Below are 17,211 nucleotides of genomic sequence, written 5' to 3'. Positions count from 1 at the left end.
GTGAACCAGTCCCAAGGATTCACTGGCTTCTAGTCCCAGTATGGGCTGGCGACCATGTTTTAGAATGAAGAATTTCACCGAAGTGTGCGCATTACCAACACGCAAAATTTTCGACACTGTCCCAAAGCGCGTTATGACATCGTCTTTATACGCCCGCAGCACTGTGCTTGTCGGCTATAGTTCACATGATGGCAGTTTCCGATAGACTGAAAACGGCAAAAGGCTGGCTTGTGATCCCGTGTCTATCTCGAAAGAAATTCCCTGACCATTAACTTGAGCTTTTACAGTCCACTCATTGGTTTTTCCACCTTTACTGCAGACATCTTGGACATCAAAGTCGCCCTCTTGAAGTTTGTTGACTTCACCCACGTCTGTCGACTTCCTACAGCATATAGCAAAGTGATTGACACCTTGGCACGCATACCATTTTTTTTCGAAATGCTGCGCACTGCTTCGGTCTGTGCTTGCGGTTACAACGCCTGCACTGCAATGCTTCCCGCCAACCTTGCTCTCGTTAGTGCGCCTCGAAATGGCATCGATGCAGCCGTCTGCTTTGCGCTACACCTCATTCTGTTGTGCGACTGACTCTGCAATTTTGCACATATTTTCCGCTTTCAATAACGTCAACTCTTTCTCACGAAGCATCTTCTCCCGTAGCTTAGCGTTGTTGGTAGCAAAGATAATTAGGACTCTTTCCAGTGAGTCGTGCGATGCTCCAAGGTTGGACTGCGAGGCTTGTTTCTTTAAGTCACGTCAAAAGTTTTCGAACGGTTCTCCTTCCGCTTGGGTCCTCGTGTGAAACAGGTATCTTTCATGCACTTCGTTGGACTGCGAGGCTTGTTTCTTTAAGTCACGTCAAAAGTTTTCGAACGGTTCTCCTTCCGCTTGGGTCCTCGTGTGAAACAGGTATCTTCCATGCACTTCGTTGGTCACCTCTGTGCAGTAGGCATCGAACTTTTGTATTAAGGTCTTGTTTTCATCCTTGCTCTCGTTCGGCTCGAACTTGAAATTGTTGAATACATCGAGCGCCTGGTCACCCGCTATGCTCAGCAGAAGTGCAGTATTCAAAGCTTCACTTTTTAGCTGGTCCTTCACTTCCGTTGCTTACTGGAAGAGCTCAAACGTTTGCTTGAAACGCTTCCACGATGTCGAGACGTTCCCCGCCAGACGCAGGGGCTCCGGTGCCTGCAGCCGTTCCATGCTTCGTGCTCCACCGCTGCCGAAGCTAGACCGTCGTAGCCACTTCTGACGCCATGTATCCGTGCCGCAAAGGACGTGACAGGAGAAAGATAGCCAGATCAAGAAGAACGCAGGTTTATTGGGAAGTGTTGCTTTTATAGCCGACCGAGTGATAACGGGCTGACCGTAGCGCGCATGTCATCCACAGGCGCACAGTCATGCACGCGCCTGATACACCACCCATCGAAATCGACGTAGGGCTCGCAACACGTTACTCCTTGGCGTAATGGCCCGTTTATAGTCCGACGTTATCGGCGCGCTGGCGAGCGTCGTTCGCAGTCAGTCACGCTACGTCGGTTGCGCTGCGCCAGCCGAGATGCCATCCCCTCTATACTTCAACGCGCGCGCCGCAGGCTGCTATCCTCGGAGCATGCGCAGAAGGTTCGCCAAGTCACGCGCCGTCCGCAAAAGCCGTCGGCGGAGTTGTGTTGGCGCCTTTTTCTTCGCGCGCAATGCATTGTGGTGCGAAAGTTCCGCCGACTTCGACGTGCGAATGGCTCCGGAGCCATATCGGCGCCGGGCCCGTCGGGGCGCGTTGGAAGCCGCCGGTTACGTTAGCTGTGCCGGTGCGCCCGACTATAGAGGTGTCGTTTTCGCCGACGTGACGTAGCGTGCGCGCGCGCGCGCGCGGGCGGGCGTTACGTCGGACTATAAAGGCCCGTTAACATTCGTGATTAGGCTCCGTCCGCGGCTACCTGAGGCGTGTTGAACAAACTCTGAAGCGAGTTGCTAGCACGTTCGCCCCATATCCTCTTACCAGCAGGCGCAGATATCGTCTGTTCAGGTGCTGTTCAAAGGCTGCTAATTGGAAAATTTGAGAATCATCCGGCCGGCAGCGTAGCGAAGATTGCTTCATTTATATGTATCAATAATTTATTACCAATTTAAACAAACTTTCACTGCTGCTGATATTTAACGATAACCTCCCTTGGCAGTCGCACGATAAATATTTGTTATAATATAAATGCGGGCACGAGGGGATAAGGGGCAACTACGATTAACTTTTCAGTCGCCTATTCTTCTCTTAAAGCAAACATTCATAAAGGATTTGTGCGTTCTAAGCTATAATATTGTTACGCTAAAGCGGCAGGACTGACGAAAGACCAGGAGGAAGAAGTGCGTTCGCCTTTCGAGCGGCTGGGTGTCGGAGCGGCAGCCTTTCTCGCCTTTTCATCAATTCATCTTTAAATAAAAGCATTCCATCGTAACATTATGCACGTGCAGTGAGTGATCTATTCATTCAGGAATCGAGCTACTTCCGTCTCATGCCATCGCGGTCCTGCCATGGTCGCGATTCTTTCGTTGAGATGCTTAGCATGTGCGGGATGAAGCGCCAGGCCTGTATGTTGACCGAGGGGTGTATGTACAGTGAAAATGTGTTCGACTGTGCCTTCCTGTCTACACTTGCAAATGGCGGCTAAGAGAGAGCGCTCTTTACAATCACCAACGAAAGTTTCGCTTAAAACGATTCCCACAGTGCGCGGGTACCGCAGATTTTTTTCGTTCATATCACCGCGTCTCGAACATCGTATTAAAGTGTTTGTACCTCGATTGTTAAGCAAACCAACTCTTTCGCTCTTTCATTGCTCTAATGCGCAATGGCAGCAAATACTTGCCCGCCACCATTGTCTCTTTTACAGATCCTAAGAGCTTTAGGAATGTGGCTAAACCACAGGTGTCTTCTCGGCGTTTGTATTGGCAGTAGTTGGTGCACCCGGTCCCATCTGTAAGATTCAACGGCCCTGAGAGTACCTGAATAAACAAATGATTAAACAACTTTTATTTTTACTGCGAGATCTTACTGTGACTGGTTGCGGTAGACAATGTGCAGTGCAGCACGTTTGCTTCATAATTTAGAGACATATTCGAACTGGCACCGAATGCTTTCCAAATGTTGTCATAGGCTAAAAAACAAGAAAAACGCTTCTTCTAGCAACCAACTAAATTGTAGAACTAATACTATACGCAAGTGTCTCCTCATTTCTAGTTGAAACATTGAGAACAAACAGAATAAAGAAGAACCCTTGCATTAAGAATCACCCAACTTAACTTACCACGTACTGTTACGAGTGATGCTTCTATTTCTGTCTGCTTGCACAGAGCAGCGTGCTATCACTATTATTACTCGAGATTTCTCTTATTACAATAAATCTCAGTATGCATTCGAGCGACGGCGGCATCTACTGCACCTTTCCCATTCGGCATCTGTCACGTTGCCGGCGTTGTTAGTTTGGTCATCGTTCTGCGTTGTATCGCTGCTAAAAAAAGTGACATCTATCCGACAGTAGCCCGAATGGGCTTTCCAGAAACAAAGCTTCGCATTTAACTGCTATATGTGCAGCGCGAGGAAGTCAAGACGGACAGGCGAATGAAGCATACAGTGCTGCCCGTTCCAGCCGTCCTCGCGCTGTACCTATAGTCATGATCCCCACACAAGCCCAACTTTCCACCTTGCTGCATCTCGCGACTGACGCCTTTTTGGGTGGTCGCTCCACCCTATTAGCTAACCAAGAGACGAACTGATCGCCGATGAAGGCTTGCTAATTGAGAACTCGAAACACAGGACACAGGATAACTTCCTCCTCCTTGCGTGCTTCCGCAGAACTGATTTCCCAAGTCCTATGTTCCTTTGCAAAAAGCTGTTGAATTACTAGGGCTCGCTGCGAGTGAACTACAAGATCTTTCGTTAGTTCGGATGGCAGAATGGATGCCTTGGGAAACCACTCGTTATCGGTTCGATCCTTGGGTCAACTGCGATGCTTTCTGCTCGACAAAACCCGTACGGGCTCCTATGTAGATATTTGCTATTTTGATGCGCATCTAAAATTTTCACAATGAATTCTTCACATTGCGCATTTCCGCGGAACTGATTGGCCACATCTATGAGCAATCGAAGAGCCGCAGGGCAGCCCTTACATAGGCTGCTGCAAAAGGAAGAGAAAATCATCCAATTTCACAGAACGTTTGCTTTTTGCAGATCTGCACCATATATCCGGGCTACTTACAGGGAGTTCAACATTCAGTCATGACGAGGCGTTACGCCGGAACTCGCCGGCTCACAGACGACGTGTTCTTCGAATTGGAGAACACATTTTCCGCAAAAGTAAGTTAGCGTAAGGAAATATTGTGATGGGGTCGGGTAGAGCGACCGGGTACAAACGTCATCACTGTCAGGGACAGGAGCATGGGTGGTCAACGTGACTCGAAGAAGAAGCGTACGTAACTGAGGGAGCAGAGGCGGGACATAGGCATGGTTGAAAAATGGGTCAGGTGAGGTCACTAGCGTTTGCCTAAAGGTGTTGCAGCAACCGTGTTGGCCCTCATAATTCTCAAGCCACAGTTTCGCCGTAATATTAAGATAACGTTGACGAACATGAATGCCAGGTCCCAGTAAATTTCAGCGCTCACCCTGTTCATACTGAGTCAGCCAGTCCTCGATGCCGATGTCAACAGTCTGACTGAACGTTCCGGGTCTCGAGGATGCGACAGCGCAATCGAGGATGTGCGTGGCATTGAAGTAGATGTTGGCCTTACGCCATGGTGATGAGGCCCTAGCTACGACCAATTTGCGGCCCCGTGGTGTGGCCAGACTGGCCAGTAACTCCACCAAAGTGTGACGCGGCACCAAATAAGTCAAAAGAAGGTGCCGTTTATATACAAAGTATTTACAAATTGAGGTAATGAAGATTGCCGAAGAGGAAACGCCCAACTGCCTGGCGATTGTCCCCTTCTTCATTTACTTCAGGGAAGTGGTTTATACCAATCTACTTAGATACCATCGTTGAAACATATTTATACAGAGGCAGCATAATTCATCCAATATGATCGCACGCACTTCCCGCAGTTGCTTTTTTCGGCTGCCTAAAATTTGCAGTGTGCACAGGTCCTTCCACTGTTTAGCTCCCATAGTGAGAATAAATTTAGAAATATTTTTCGTTCTTGAATGAAGCCACCCAAAATGGCTCAATATCTAACCATAAGCGGTAATATCCGAAAAAATAACTTAAAGATCCAAAGTCGCTGATTAATTTTCGATGTAAGCATCACAGCCATACAGGACCGTGAGGACTGTTAAGGGATCGTTAAGACTTTGATTAACTTTGTTAGGTTTTTCAATTTTGATGCTGCCTGTACCGACATTCTAAAGGAGCTTATGCACGAACAAAATGCATATAGGGAGGTAAACATCGTGCTTTCGAGTAAAAATTATACCGAAAATTCACCGTAAACTGCTTCAATATGCCGCGCCTACTCGGCGTGTGTGCCAAATAGAAATCGGTGATTTGCCCTTCAAGCGAGTCATCGTGTATGCAATGAGATACTGGCACGACGACAGACGATATTCATAAGGTAAACACGTTAGCGGTATCTTTCCTGTGAGTTAGCCCTTCCGGGTAAGGTTCTGTTGCGTACAAATAAGACGAATACAAACCGGGTAAAATGCAGACATAAGAATGAGATAATTGCGTGACCGATTGCTCTACAGAAGTGCATATCGTGTTGAGCAGCACGGAATCATTAACCGCAAATCTAAGTTCTAATCAGCAATGTTATTATCGGTCCTTCCACGCGTGAGGTCTTCACACTGTTTCGCCATCTTCTATTTCGTCTGCGCAAGTTACGACAATACACATTTGTTTCAGATAGAAATGTTCTTGTTCAGGCTAGATTTATACAACGACATGCACGATAGACAATAAATTTCCCAAAAAACGAATGTCGCACTTTCGCTTCTAAGTCGAAGCTTTGGTAGCGCTAGTAAAATAATAGCCGATTACACGAAGGTTGCTATTCTATATACCTCATAAATGGCAGCAAATTGTCTTGCTAACTAAACAATCACGGGGCCAGGCACCCACGCAAATGAACACATCTCACTCAATACATCACCTCAAGCACTCGCTGTTATACGAGTGGTGTGATGAGAAGTACCATCAGCGGATAGCCAATGTTTTGTGCTGCAGCGCAATTTAACCTTGCAACTGCGTCGCGCCTACGAAAGTCAGATGGCGCGACCTCCAACACTAGGGGCCCAGCACGTAAGCGCGCACGAAGCCACCAGGAATCTCGACATTGCCCTTATCCCGGCACCCGTTGCAGGTGACCTCCAATGTAGGCCGCGCTGACGGCCTATACGCTCAGTTGTGCGGTTTGTACGTGCTTACACGGCCGGGCTGGAACAGAATCCTTGGAAGGAGAGCCCACCCTCTCCACCCAAGGCTGAGCGATGAGCTAGCCTTTGCTGTACCATCGATATATTCCCAGCACCGTCTGTGTCCATTCTTTTGTCCCTGTTTATTAGGTTTGCGGTCAAGCTTTAAATATCCATTTGCCCACATTGTGCCTGCTCACAACCTCTGCAATAGCTGCAAGAACTCTTCAATAGTTGATCATTAAAATTTGGCAACAGATTTGTTTTACCATCGAAAGCGCCATATCGAAAACTCGAAGGTTTGTGAACTGCGTTTGCAACGAATTTTTTTTTTGCGGAGTACATTAACTTACGGCGTTTCGTGATGAACGCGCCCCGTAAATCGGCAGTGCCTTTGTATTTGCAACTGAAGCCCGAGCGCTGACTACCAGCCACCTACCACGAAAACGGTCGAAAAATCCAAAGGAAGCCATTTCCTTTAAATTTATTTTGCTAGAATGTAAATTTTTTGTGTGTGGTTTATTTGTTTTTTGTTTTTTTTTTTGCTTCCTGTTCTACGACGGTGTATACGCAGTTGTTTGTAGGGTCCTGTCTTCGGCTGCTTTGCCGTCTTTCGTGCTCCGTTTGTGCTACAGATCAGGTAGTACAGAAAGGCGTAGTCGTTGTGTAGCAAATAGTGGTGGTTGTGCGGGGGATAAGCGTTAAAAAAACAGGATTGCTAAATTTCTCTAGTGCTTTGTGCCATAAGTGCCCCCTTCAAGGCAGTTGCACCTTGATTTAGAAAGGCGCCATTCTACATGGAGTCCTTTGTGGTCCCATCCCCAATGACTGACCAACGTGAATGCTTGTCGACACATATGCTTGTCAAACCTTGGCCTATTTCACAAGACAAATAAAAGAAAGACAGTGGTCAGATATGGCACCTCTCTAGTGGGTTCCTGGAAGCGTTGTTGAATGTGGCATCTCCATGTGGTGACTTAACGGCGCTCATCAACCGCCAACGGACTTACGAGTTTCTGTTTCCTCCGTTCCAGGGAGGTTTCTGACACAATGTTAAAAGTTTCTTAAATGCAGCGCACCCTTGGCAGCCCTGTTTTTTTGTGCTGCTGCTGCGCCATGCCTAGCAGGCAATATATAAGGCGCCACAGTAGTCGGTTTTGGCAATGAAGATGCGAGTTCGTTACTACTAGGCGAGCTGGCCTGTTCCTTCGGTGGCTGTGTTTCGCGGGCCATACTCAATTGTATCAACTGGCGACGAGGTGAAAAGAATTTCTATTGCTGCGCGCACTACGTCCGAGCCTTACTGCTGCCACGATACTGCTACTTCGGATTCTACTTCTGTGATGGATGCCAGGGACTTCGCCGCTGCATAGACACATATTTGTTGACCGGTACTGCTGCTACCGCGACGAGTCCAAGTTGCTGCCCATGCTACTTTTGAAGAATGCCTTTTTGTATACTACAGCAACGACTTACACTACGGACTTTCAGGCGCTACTACGGAAAGCGTCGTTACATCCTGTGACCTATTTCTCGGAATTAGAATGGCTGAGACGCTACCCGAACGCTAACCCTACTTCGAACGTTTCTGCTGCGATGCGTCCGTGAACGCCAGGTATGCCGCGCCTGCTGCGTTTCAAGTAAGTCTACGTTCCCGCACGGTTCGACCACCCGTTCAACATGCCAAATTTCGGCAGTCTCGAGCCATTCGAGGTCGGAGGAAATGACGGGCCCTGCTGTGCGGACCGACTGGAAGCATTTTTCGCGGCGAATGATATCGCCGAAGACAAAAAAACGTCCGTATTTATCAGTTGTTGCGGACAGAAGATGTATGCGTTGCTTCGCAATTTGGTGAAACCCGACAAGCCGAGTGACAAAACGCTCCAACAGATTCTTTTGGTTCTTGGAAACTACTATTGCCCGAAGCCGTCTGCAGTCGTGCAGCGTTTCCGTTTCAACTCCCGAGTTCGCGCGGAAGGCGAATCTATCAGCAAGTTTATTGCAGCGCTGAAAAGCCTCTCTGAGCATTGCAACTTCGGTGCCGAACTAGAAGACATGATATGCGACCGTATTGTATGTGGTGTGAACAACGCAGACATTCAAACAAGATTGCTGGAAAAAGCGGACCTCACTTTCCAGGATGCCGTGAAGACAGCCCTAGCAATGGAAGCAGCGAAAAGGGACGCCGGGATGATTGCACAAGCTAACCCTAACGGCACCTTTTCGACCCACCGCGTCTCGTCAGGCTACGAGGCCGTCACCTGATATCGCCGCGGGGGTGGACACCTTGCATCCGAATGCAAGCATGTGAAGACCGTCTGCAATTACTGCCACAAACGCGGTCATCTGGCGAAAGTCTGCAATACGAAACGAAAGGACAGCCAAGCCCGAAGCAGCAGCCCTCACGAGCAGGTTTCGCCCACTGCATGAAGTTCGCAGGAGTCAAGCAACCGCCTTCGCGTGCACACTGTAAAAGATGAAGATGCCGTTGCAGTTTCGCCTTCAGAAGTCTGCGACATGTGGCATATTAACTACGCCGAACCGCCTCCGCCTTTCACCGTCACCGTTGACGTTTGCGGCAAGCCGCTCCGCATGGAAGTGGACACGGGGGCAACCGTCTCCGTCATTGCCAATTCGCGGCTCCTACAGCTTCTGCCTTCGGTTAATGTGCAGCCGTCGCAAGTGTAAAAAGTCGAAGGCAAGGCTGACATCCTTGTGAAGTTTCATGGCAAGGAGGCGGATCTACCCATTTTTCTGGCCGGGGACAATTCACCTACTCTGCTGGGACGCAACTGGATGCGCGACCTGGGCATCGGCCTCTCCAATGTTGAAGTAAATATACATGCCCTTTCTGACATCAAACACCTAGTCCAGGACTTCGCAGATGTGTTCGAAGAAGGTCTTGGTACGTACAAAGGTGCTGAAGCGTTATTACATGTTCCTTCAGATGCCCCACCTCGATTCTTCAAGTCACGCATTCTGCCATATGCCTTAACAGATGGAGCCACGCAAGAAATACAACGATTAAGAAGAGATGGCATCCTTGTTCCAGTGAAAACATCCAGGTGGGCTGCACCTATTGTTCCTGTGGTAAAAAAGGATGGGCGCATTAGAATCTGCGGAGACTTTAGTGTCACCATCAACCCGGTAGCGACAGTGGACAAATATCCAATTCCAAGGATTGAGGACCTGTGGACTGTCCTTGCAGGGGGAGAGAAATTCACGAAATTGGATTTGCGTGACGCGTATCAGCAAGTAGTTCTTGACGAGGCCTCCAGAGAGTACGTCACAATTTCGGCACACAAGGGGTTGTTTCAGTACACCCGCTTGCCTTTTGGAGTCTCGTCAGCTCCTGCTATATTTCAGCGTGAGATGGAGAACTTGCTGAGAGGACTACCACATGTGGCCGTCTATTTCGACGACATTCTTGTCACAGGTGCTAATGATGCTGAGCATTTCAACAACCTTCGTGCTGTGTTTCGTAAGCTTCAAGAATCTGGCCTCAAAGTGAAACTCAAAAAGTGTAATTTCTTCGTGCGACAAGTGGAGTATCTTGGCCACATCATCAGCAAGGGAGGCCTTTCCCCGAACGTCGACAAGGTGGCTGCCATTCTGCATGCCCCTCTGCCAAAAGACGTCAAATAACTTCAGAGTTTCTTGGGACTTGTCAGTTTTTACCGACGTTTTTTGCCTAATCTTTCTGCACTTCTTCCTCCCCTACACTCTCTTCTTTGTGATGGAAAGAAATGGGAGTGGGGGCAGGACCAGCAAGATGCATTCACAGCCTGCAAACACCTGGTGGCCTCAGCTCCAGTTCTCCTACATTTCCGCCCTGACACGCCTGTGTGCCTCAGCTGTGACGCATCACCTTATGGCATAGGTGCAGTTCTGGCCCACAAAGATGCTGATGGCCGGGAACATCCCATTGCTTTTGCCTCACGGAGCTTGTCAAAAGCAGAACGAAATTAGTCAACTTGACAGTGAGGCCCTGGCACTCGTGTTTGGGGTAGAGCGGTTCCACCAGTACTTGTGCATACACTGACCACAAGCCACTTCTCGGACTGCTGGGTGCCAACAAGCCTGTCCCTGTGCAAGCATCACCAAGGTTAGTCCGATGGGCTCTCAAGCTATCTGCACACAAGTACGCACTTGTATGCAAGCCTGGAAGAGAGCTTGGCCCTGCTGATGCTCTTAGCAGACTTCCACTACCTAACGACAGCACCACACTGCCTGCCCCTGCCGAGATTTTCATGTTGGAGGAGGCCTATCCTCGACTTCTTTCACCTGCTGTGGTGGCACGAACCATCAGAAACGATCCAGTTCTGGGTCATGTTGTGCATTCTGTATTGAAAGGAGAGAGCCTTTCAGCTGAGCCAGAGTGGAACCCTTTAAGCACAAGAAGCTCAGAACTCAGTCTTCATGAAGGCTGCCTACTATGGGGGTCACGAGTAGTAATTCCAACATCACTGCAGGCCCAAGTTCTTGGAGTACTTCACGCCAGTCACCCTGGTATTGAAAAAAGCAAAATTATTGCCAGGAGCCATGTCTGGTGGCCAGGCATAGAGAATGACATTGCCAACAGTGTGAAAAGCTGCGTTACGTGCCAGGCTCAACAACGGGCTGCGCAGCCGGTCCTACAGATGCCATGGCCGTTTCCGCACCGACCCTGGTCACGGCTCCACATTGATTTCGGGGGACCATTGCTAGGACACACGTTCTTAGTTATTGTGGATGCTTTTTCGAAGTGGATGGAAGTTTTCCCTGTGTCATCCACATCTGCAGAAGCTACCATTTCTGCCCTGAGATTTGCATTCGCTCAGCATCGCCTCCCTGACGTAATAGTTTCTCACAATGGCCCTGCGTTTACCAGTGCACAGTACCTTGAGTTCTTAACTCGAAACGGAATACGCCGCATGCATGTACTACCGTATCACCCCGCTTCCAACGGTGCCGCAGAACAAGTGGTACAGACTGTAAAGAACAAACTCAAGAAGTCTGGCTCTGGCGACTTCAAGACACAGATTTCCAGGTTTTTATTTCATTATCGGACAACCCCACATGAAGTAACTGGTCGGCCACCATGTGAGCTTCTAATGGGGAGAATTTTCAAGACTCCTCTGGATGTCCTGCGGCCTAGCCTACAAGCAACGGTGCTATTTAAACAACTGAAACAGAAATTGAATGCTGACAGAGGGTCACGGCAAGCTCCATTACTCCAACCAGGAGATAAAGTGTATGCGAAAAACTTCCGCACAGGTGCACCATGGGGACCTGCCACTGTTTCAGACGTCAATTCACCGTCGGCCCAGGTGCTTTGTCAAGACGGTTCGACATGATGCCGACACAATGAACACTTGCACCTTGCGCAGACAGCGCCACTTCGTCCTGCTGGAGCAGAAGTTTCTCCTCAACTGGGGCAACCGCCCGCCCATTCTCCAGCTGTTCCGGATGTGCTTCACGAGAGAGAACCAGCCATACATCTCCCAGCTACACGCGACGTGCTACATGAGGAACAGTCGCTGGGAAGCGTATCTGGAAGTAACTGTGCCGTGGACAACCCTGTCATGGCTGCACCTTGCACTCCACAGTTGCGCCGTAGCACAAGAACTCGAAAACCAGTGGTCAAGTACTCCCCGTAGTATGTATCTTAAGGGGGGAGGAGTGACACAATGTTAAAGGTTTCTTAAATGCAGCGCCCCCTGGCAGTCCTGTTTTTGTGTGTTGCTGCTGCGCCATGCCTAGCAGGCAATATATAAGGGGCCACAGTAGTCGGTGTTGGCAATAAAGATGTGAGTTCGTCACTAGTAGGCGAGCTGGCCTGTTTCTTCGGTGGCTGTGTTTCGCGAGCCATATTCAATTGTATCAGTTTCGCTGTTTGCTGATGACAATCTGTATCTCGTCGCACGAGTAGAATGATCCATTGTTATTGAGAAATGTCGAAAAAACGATTCGATAGCGCATGCACACAAATGAAACCTGTATGCAAGCGCCATCGAAACGTTCTTTTTTCCTGTAGCTTCAATATCTTTCCTTATCCTCTGTTTTCATGTTGCCTCCTCGCCTCAATGACGCCCTTTCTTGTAGTGCAATTTTTCGCCCTACTAAGGTAGCTAATTTTGTTCGTAAACAATTGTAGGTGCACGAGGTATGTCACTCAGAGAAGGAGGAAACAGCGTTGGCGACAACGTACATTGTTTAGAGGTTCAGGCAGATGTGCTTCCTAATTGAAATCCGAACGACTTGTTTTCGCTCAGGTCTGTCGTCTTCAACGCCCCACTTTGGAATTTTGGCTGTTCATACGCGACAATCGCGTGCGCTGCTCGTTGTGGAGCTCCTGGGGTTGCTTTTCTCGGCACAAGTTGCATCTGCAAGGACACAATTATTTGAAGCACAGACGCGGTGAAGGGCAAGTGCATCACGCTGTTTTGGCAGGAGCACTTTCTTCACTCGTTACTTCCCGTTCACTATGTAAAGAACGGGAAGCAACGTTAAGGCGAGCACGCCCTCAAACAATCGTGAAAGTATTTGAACATTCCGTTCTTTCCAAGCGAAACAAGCGTTCTCACAATGCGTTCTACACGACTTTCGCGCCCTTTTCTGCATTATGTTCACTTCATTTGCTTGTCGGATTCGTTCCTCGATTTATTTCTGAAAATAAAAATATACATGTGTGTGGAGGGGTGTTGCTGAGCAATCACTTTCGCAAATGCTTTCACTACCGCGAGACTTCGCGAGAATAGCGCCGGACGCGTCCGCGTGTGCTAGCCCCAGCTTTCCTGGCGCTGTTAGTACATTTGGCATAGCGCCAGAACGCTGTGAAATGCGATCGAGCAAACAGCTCCCTTTTCCGTTCTTTCGGTTTGGCTCCTACGTCACAAAGTGGGTCGTCGGCCAAATTTGTGCGAACCTGCGGGAGAGCAGAGCCAATAGATCGAGCGAGCTGAGCCCCGGAAGTTTGCTTCGCCAATTTCGGCTTCAACTGGGACGATATATCAAGTGCAGAATGTTTGCAATGCCTTAATAATTAGACACGTAATATGAGAAAATTTCTTACTGTTGCTACATATAATCTGCGCCGGATAAGCCATACGGGAGAAGAAAATAATTTGAGCGGCATATATTTTGCTTTAGTCGACTAGGTGGTATCGCACAGGCTAAAGCGAATTGGCGAAACCGTGTGGTTTAATCGGTGATCGTATAGCTTTGTTCCGATCGCTTGCTATTCGCCATAATGTCCCATTCACCATATTGTGGTCCCGCCCCGGAGCAATGGCGGCCGTGGCGAACGCGCGGGCGGGAACGAATCACGAGAGGGCAACCAAGCGAATGGAAAAAGCTGTTTGCGCGATCGCAGCGTCTGCCGACGCCAAACGCATCCGGCGCTAGTCCCGTGTAATCTCGCGAATGGGGAAGCATTTCCGAAAGTTTCAAGAATACCGCTTCAGGTTTCAAGTTCTTCAAGTTTATATACCGCCATTAGTATAAACTACGGTCCTCTCCATGAGCTTTCAAACTTCGGTGAATTGCCAGGCGGGTGCCGGCAATTCAGCGCTTCGATTTAGCGCTTACCACGGATGAAAATCATGGTGTACTTATACAAAGTGCAAAACTCTAGAAAGCTTTCATTAGACAGGCAGTCATGCCGTTTCTTTTTTTGACGCAGTGGGCGTGATCCGGCATGCTCCAAGAAAACGCTTCCTATAACATGGGCCGATATGATGCCGTAGTGAATACTTCTCCCTCATTAGTTTTCTTTTTCTTGCAGGTATACCTCATAATGAGACAATTGCAACAGGCGGGAGTATCGCCGAAGGCGTTCATCCTCGAACGTTACGATTTGGAACCACAAAACGAAATACGCTTCTTCGACTTCAGACGAGGCAGATACGCGAAGTGTGAAGCCACGCCTTTCGGCTACTCCAGGAGAATGAAAGAAGCACTGGCAAAGTTCTAACAACGAAAGTAGCCACGCCGCAATGCTCTGACTGCACTTTGTCTGTCCTTTCAAACACTCATGAACTCATACAGGAACGTTTTGCCCTAAATGATATGTCATCAGGCAAAATTTAAATGGCACCTGACAGGTTAACTTTGCTGAAGTGTTCATGAACTGCTGGCTCCTAAATGGCTAAAACGAGTAAAGCCGCGATTCAGGACCCGAACTCGCGAAAATCTTTTACGTAGAATTTTTCGTAAAACCTAATTACAATCATTATTGACGGTGGATTTAATAATTGAAAAGGCAGTCAGCCAATAGCAAAGAGCACTTACGAGCGAAAGGCTTTGGGAACTCGGTCGTAAGTTCACTTTACGAGAGAGAGAGAGAGAAGAAAGGGGTGAGCGGACCCGCTGTGGTTGATCAGTGGCTACGGTGTTAGGGTGCTGAGCACGAGGTCGCGGGATTGAATCCCGGCCACGGAGGCCGCATTTTGCTGGGGGCGAAATACGAAAACACCCGTGTACTTAGATTTAGGTGCACGTTGAAGAACCCCAGTTGGTCGAATTTTCCGGAGTCCCCCACTACGGTGTGCCTCATAATCAGAAAGAGGTTTTGGCACGTAAAACCCCATAATTTAATTTTTTTTTAAGGGATGGGGGTTTCCACTGCATACGTAAAATTAGAGAGTTTTAGACAAGGAGGAGGCAAGCGTTGGGGCTTGCTAGCGATTAGGCCACGGTACTGCGCATGCGCAGTACTTGTTCAGTACTGCACACGCACTGTGGAACAGTTAGTGCTCGCGTAATCAAAATTTGACAGCGCCGTGTGCCGTGCAGTTGTTGCTCTTGATTAAAATAAAATTTACAGTAATTGAAAATCAGCAGTGACTTTATTTGCGCAGCCCAGGCAAGGGCCATGCCCGCTCGTCTAGTCAACATTACGCATGCGCACTACCTTCCGGCTTCTCTGCTCACGAAATTATCTCGGAATGGCCGCTGCCGCCATCGTTACAGGCTGCGCTGTCGCGTGTTAGGACAGGGATTCCGGGTTCTCCGATTTTTTTTTATTTCGCCAGCCAAGAGGGGGGCAGTTATCATCTTAGCCAGTGCCTCCGCCCCATTGTCGGACAGAACGCCGCACGCAACAGCCGCGTCACATCAGGGAATGGAATGGAAAAACTTTAATTCTCTATATCTCAGAGAGATTGGCGGTGGGCCGGTGTCTTCATGTTTTGAGTCCTGGCCGCTTCACAAGGTCGGCGCCCCTATTCCAGGGCACCGCTGAGTCTTGCTGCCTCGCAGGCGTGCTGCACAATTGCCCGTTGGGCTGCGAGCTCGCTGCTGGTGAGCAGACCCTCCCATTGTTCCGCACTTGGGTTATTTACTTTATGGAATGCGAAATTACGCTTGCATTCCCACGTGATTTGATATAACGTGGGGGTTGTTCCGCACCACGGACATGTATCCCTGTACTGGGTAGGGAACATTTTGTGTAATGTGTGCAGGTTGAAGAACGTACCTGCTTGCAGTCTTCGCCAGCTTACTGCCTCATGTTGTGTGAGCGATGTGTGGGGTGGGGGGTATTTAAGTCTCCTTCCTCTGTAATGGTTAAGTATTTCTGCATACGTCGGCTCCACCGTTAAGGGGGCCTCTAGGGTTTCCGACTGCCCTGCTCGGTGCGTGAGTTCGCGAACTAGGCGGTCCACCCTTGAGTTGCCCTCTATACCGGTGTGTGCCGGTATCCAGAAGATCCTATGTTTTATCTTTTTGTTAGGAGGCTCTGTTTTGAGGAGGATTCTCAGTGCTTCCTTACTAACTCTGCCTTGTGTGTAGTTCCTGCATGTTGCTTTGGAGTCCGTTAGAATTATCAGAGATTTATTCCTGCGGTAACCTTCAGCCGCCGCTAGAGCTACGGCGACTTCCTCCCCCTCCGTTACAGTGCAGTTTCTCAGGCTCGCGCAGCTAATTGGTTCTCCCGTGTGGTTTACCACTGCTGCCGCAACTCTAAACATTCTAGTGTTGCGGTCCCATGGGTATACGGCCGCGTCTGTGTATACGGTGTTTTCTAGTGCGGCTAGGTTTCGTTCCACGAAATCTGCTCGTGCCTGCCTTCTGGCGGCGTGGAGATTCGGGTCCATGTTTCTCGGTAGGGGGCTAACCTGCAGTGTCTGGCGAACGCTGTCTGGGATGCTAGCAGCCCGATCCTCTATTCCGTCTGTGTTATGCCCTATTCTTTTTAGGAGCTTGCGGCCGGTGGCAGTCTGCTGGAGCCTGGCGATCTGTGCAACGAGCTGCGCTTCCGCGAGTTCTTCGAAGGTGTTGCTCAGGCCCATCTGTAACAGTTTATCGTTGGGCGTGTTTCTAGGCAGATGTAGCGCCGTCTTATACGCTTTCCTTAGTAGCGTTTCCGTCTGTTCTTTTTCGTGCTTGGTCATGTTGTGGTACGGGAGCGAGTACGTGACTCTGCTGACCACTAGGCTTCTGACCAGCTTGTTTGTGTCTTCTTCTCTCATTCCGCTTCTTCTTTGAGACACCCTCGTTATCATTCGGCTTACTTGTTCTGTCGATTTTTGTAGTAAGCTGATTGTGTGGCTGCATTTCTTGCTTCCTTGAATCCACATGCCTAGGACGCGTATCATGCTCCTTTCAGGTATGTTTTGTCCCTCTAGCTTTACTATTAGTTCTTCCTTGGTGGGGTTTCTTCCCACTCTCAGGATTTCTGATTTTTCGGTAGAGCACGCCAGGCCCCTTTCTCTGACGTATTCTGCCACGCACTCGGCCGCTTCCTGCAATTTTTCTTGCTTCTGTCCCAGGGAGCCTCGATTGACCCAGACCGTGATGTCGTCAGCATATATTGCATGCTGGATGCCATCAATCTTGCT

General features: G+C 49.1%; 1 protein-coding gene across 1 annotated transcript in view; it reads left to right on the top strand.

Annotated features, from left to right (window-relative positions):
• The window catches only part of LOC135905642 (serine-rich adhesin for platelets-like), a 108,324-nt gene extending 92,865 nt beyond the window's left edge, over window positions 1–15,459 (top strand). The window contains exons 30-31 of the mRNA XM_070531484.1: window positions 4,217–4,342; window positions 14,157–15,459. Of these exons, the coding sequence (XP_070387585.1) occupies window positions 4,217–4,342; window positions 14,157–14,345 (315 nt within the window). The 3' untranslated portion in view covers window positions 14,346–15,459. The remainder of the gene's footprint in view (window positions 1–4,216; window positions 4,343–14,156) is intronic.
• Window positions 15,460–17,211: the final 1,752 nt, after the last annotated feature.

This window comes from Dermacentor albipictus, chromosome 1 (assembly GCF_038994185.2).
Source record: "Dermacentor albipictus isolate Rhodes 1998 colony chromosome 1, USDA_Dalb.pri_finalv2, whole genome shotgun sequence".
NCBI classification, from domain to species: Eukaryota; Metazoa; Arthropoda; class Arachnida; order Ixodida; family Ixodidae; genus Dermacentor; species Dermacentor albipictus.
Note: the sequence above shows the minus strand (reverse complement) of the source record. Positions and strands in the feature narration are given on the sequence as shown.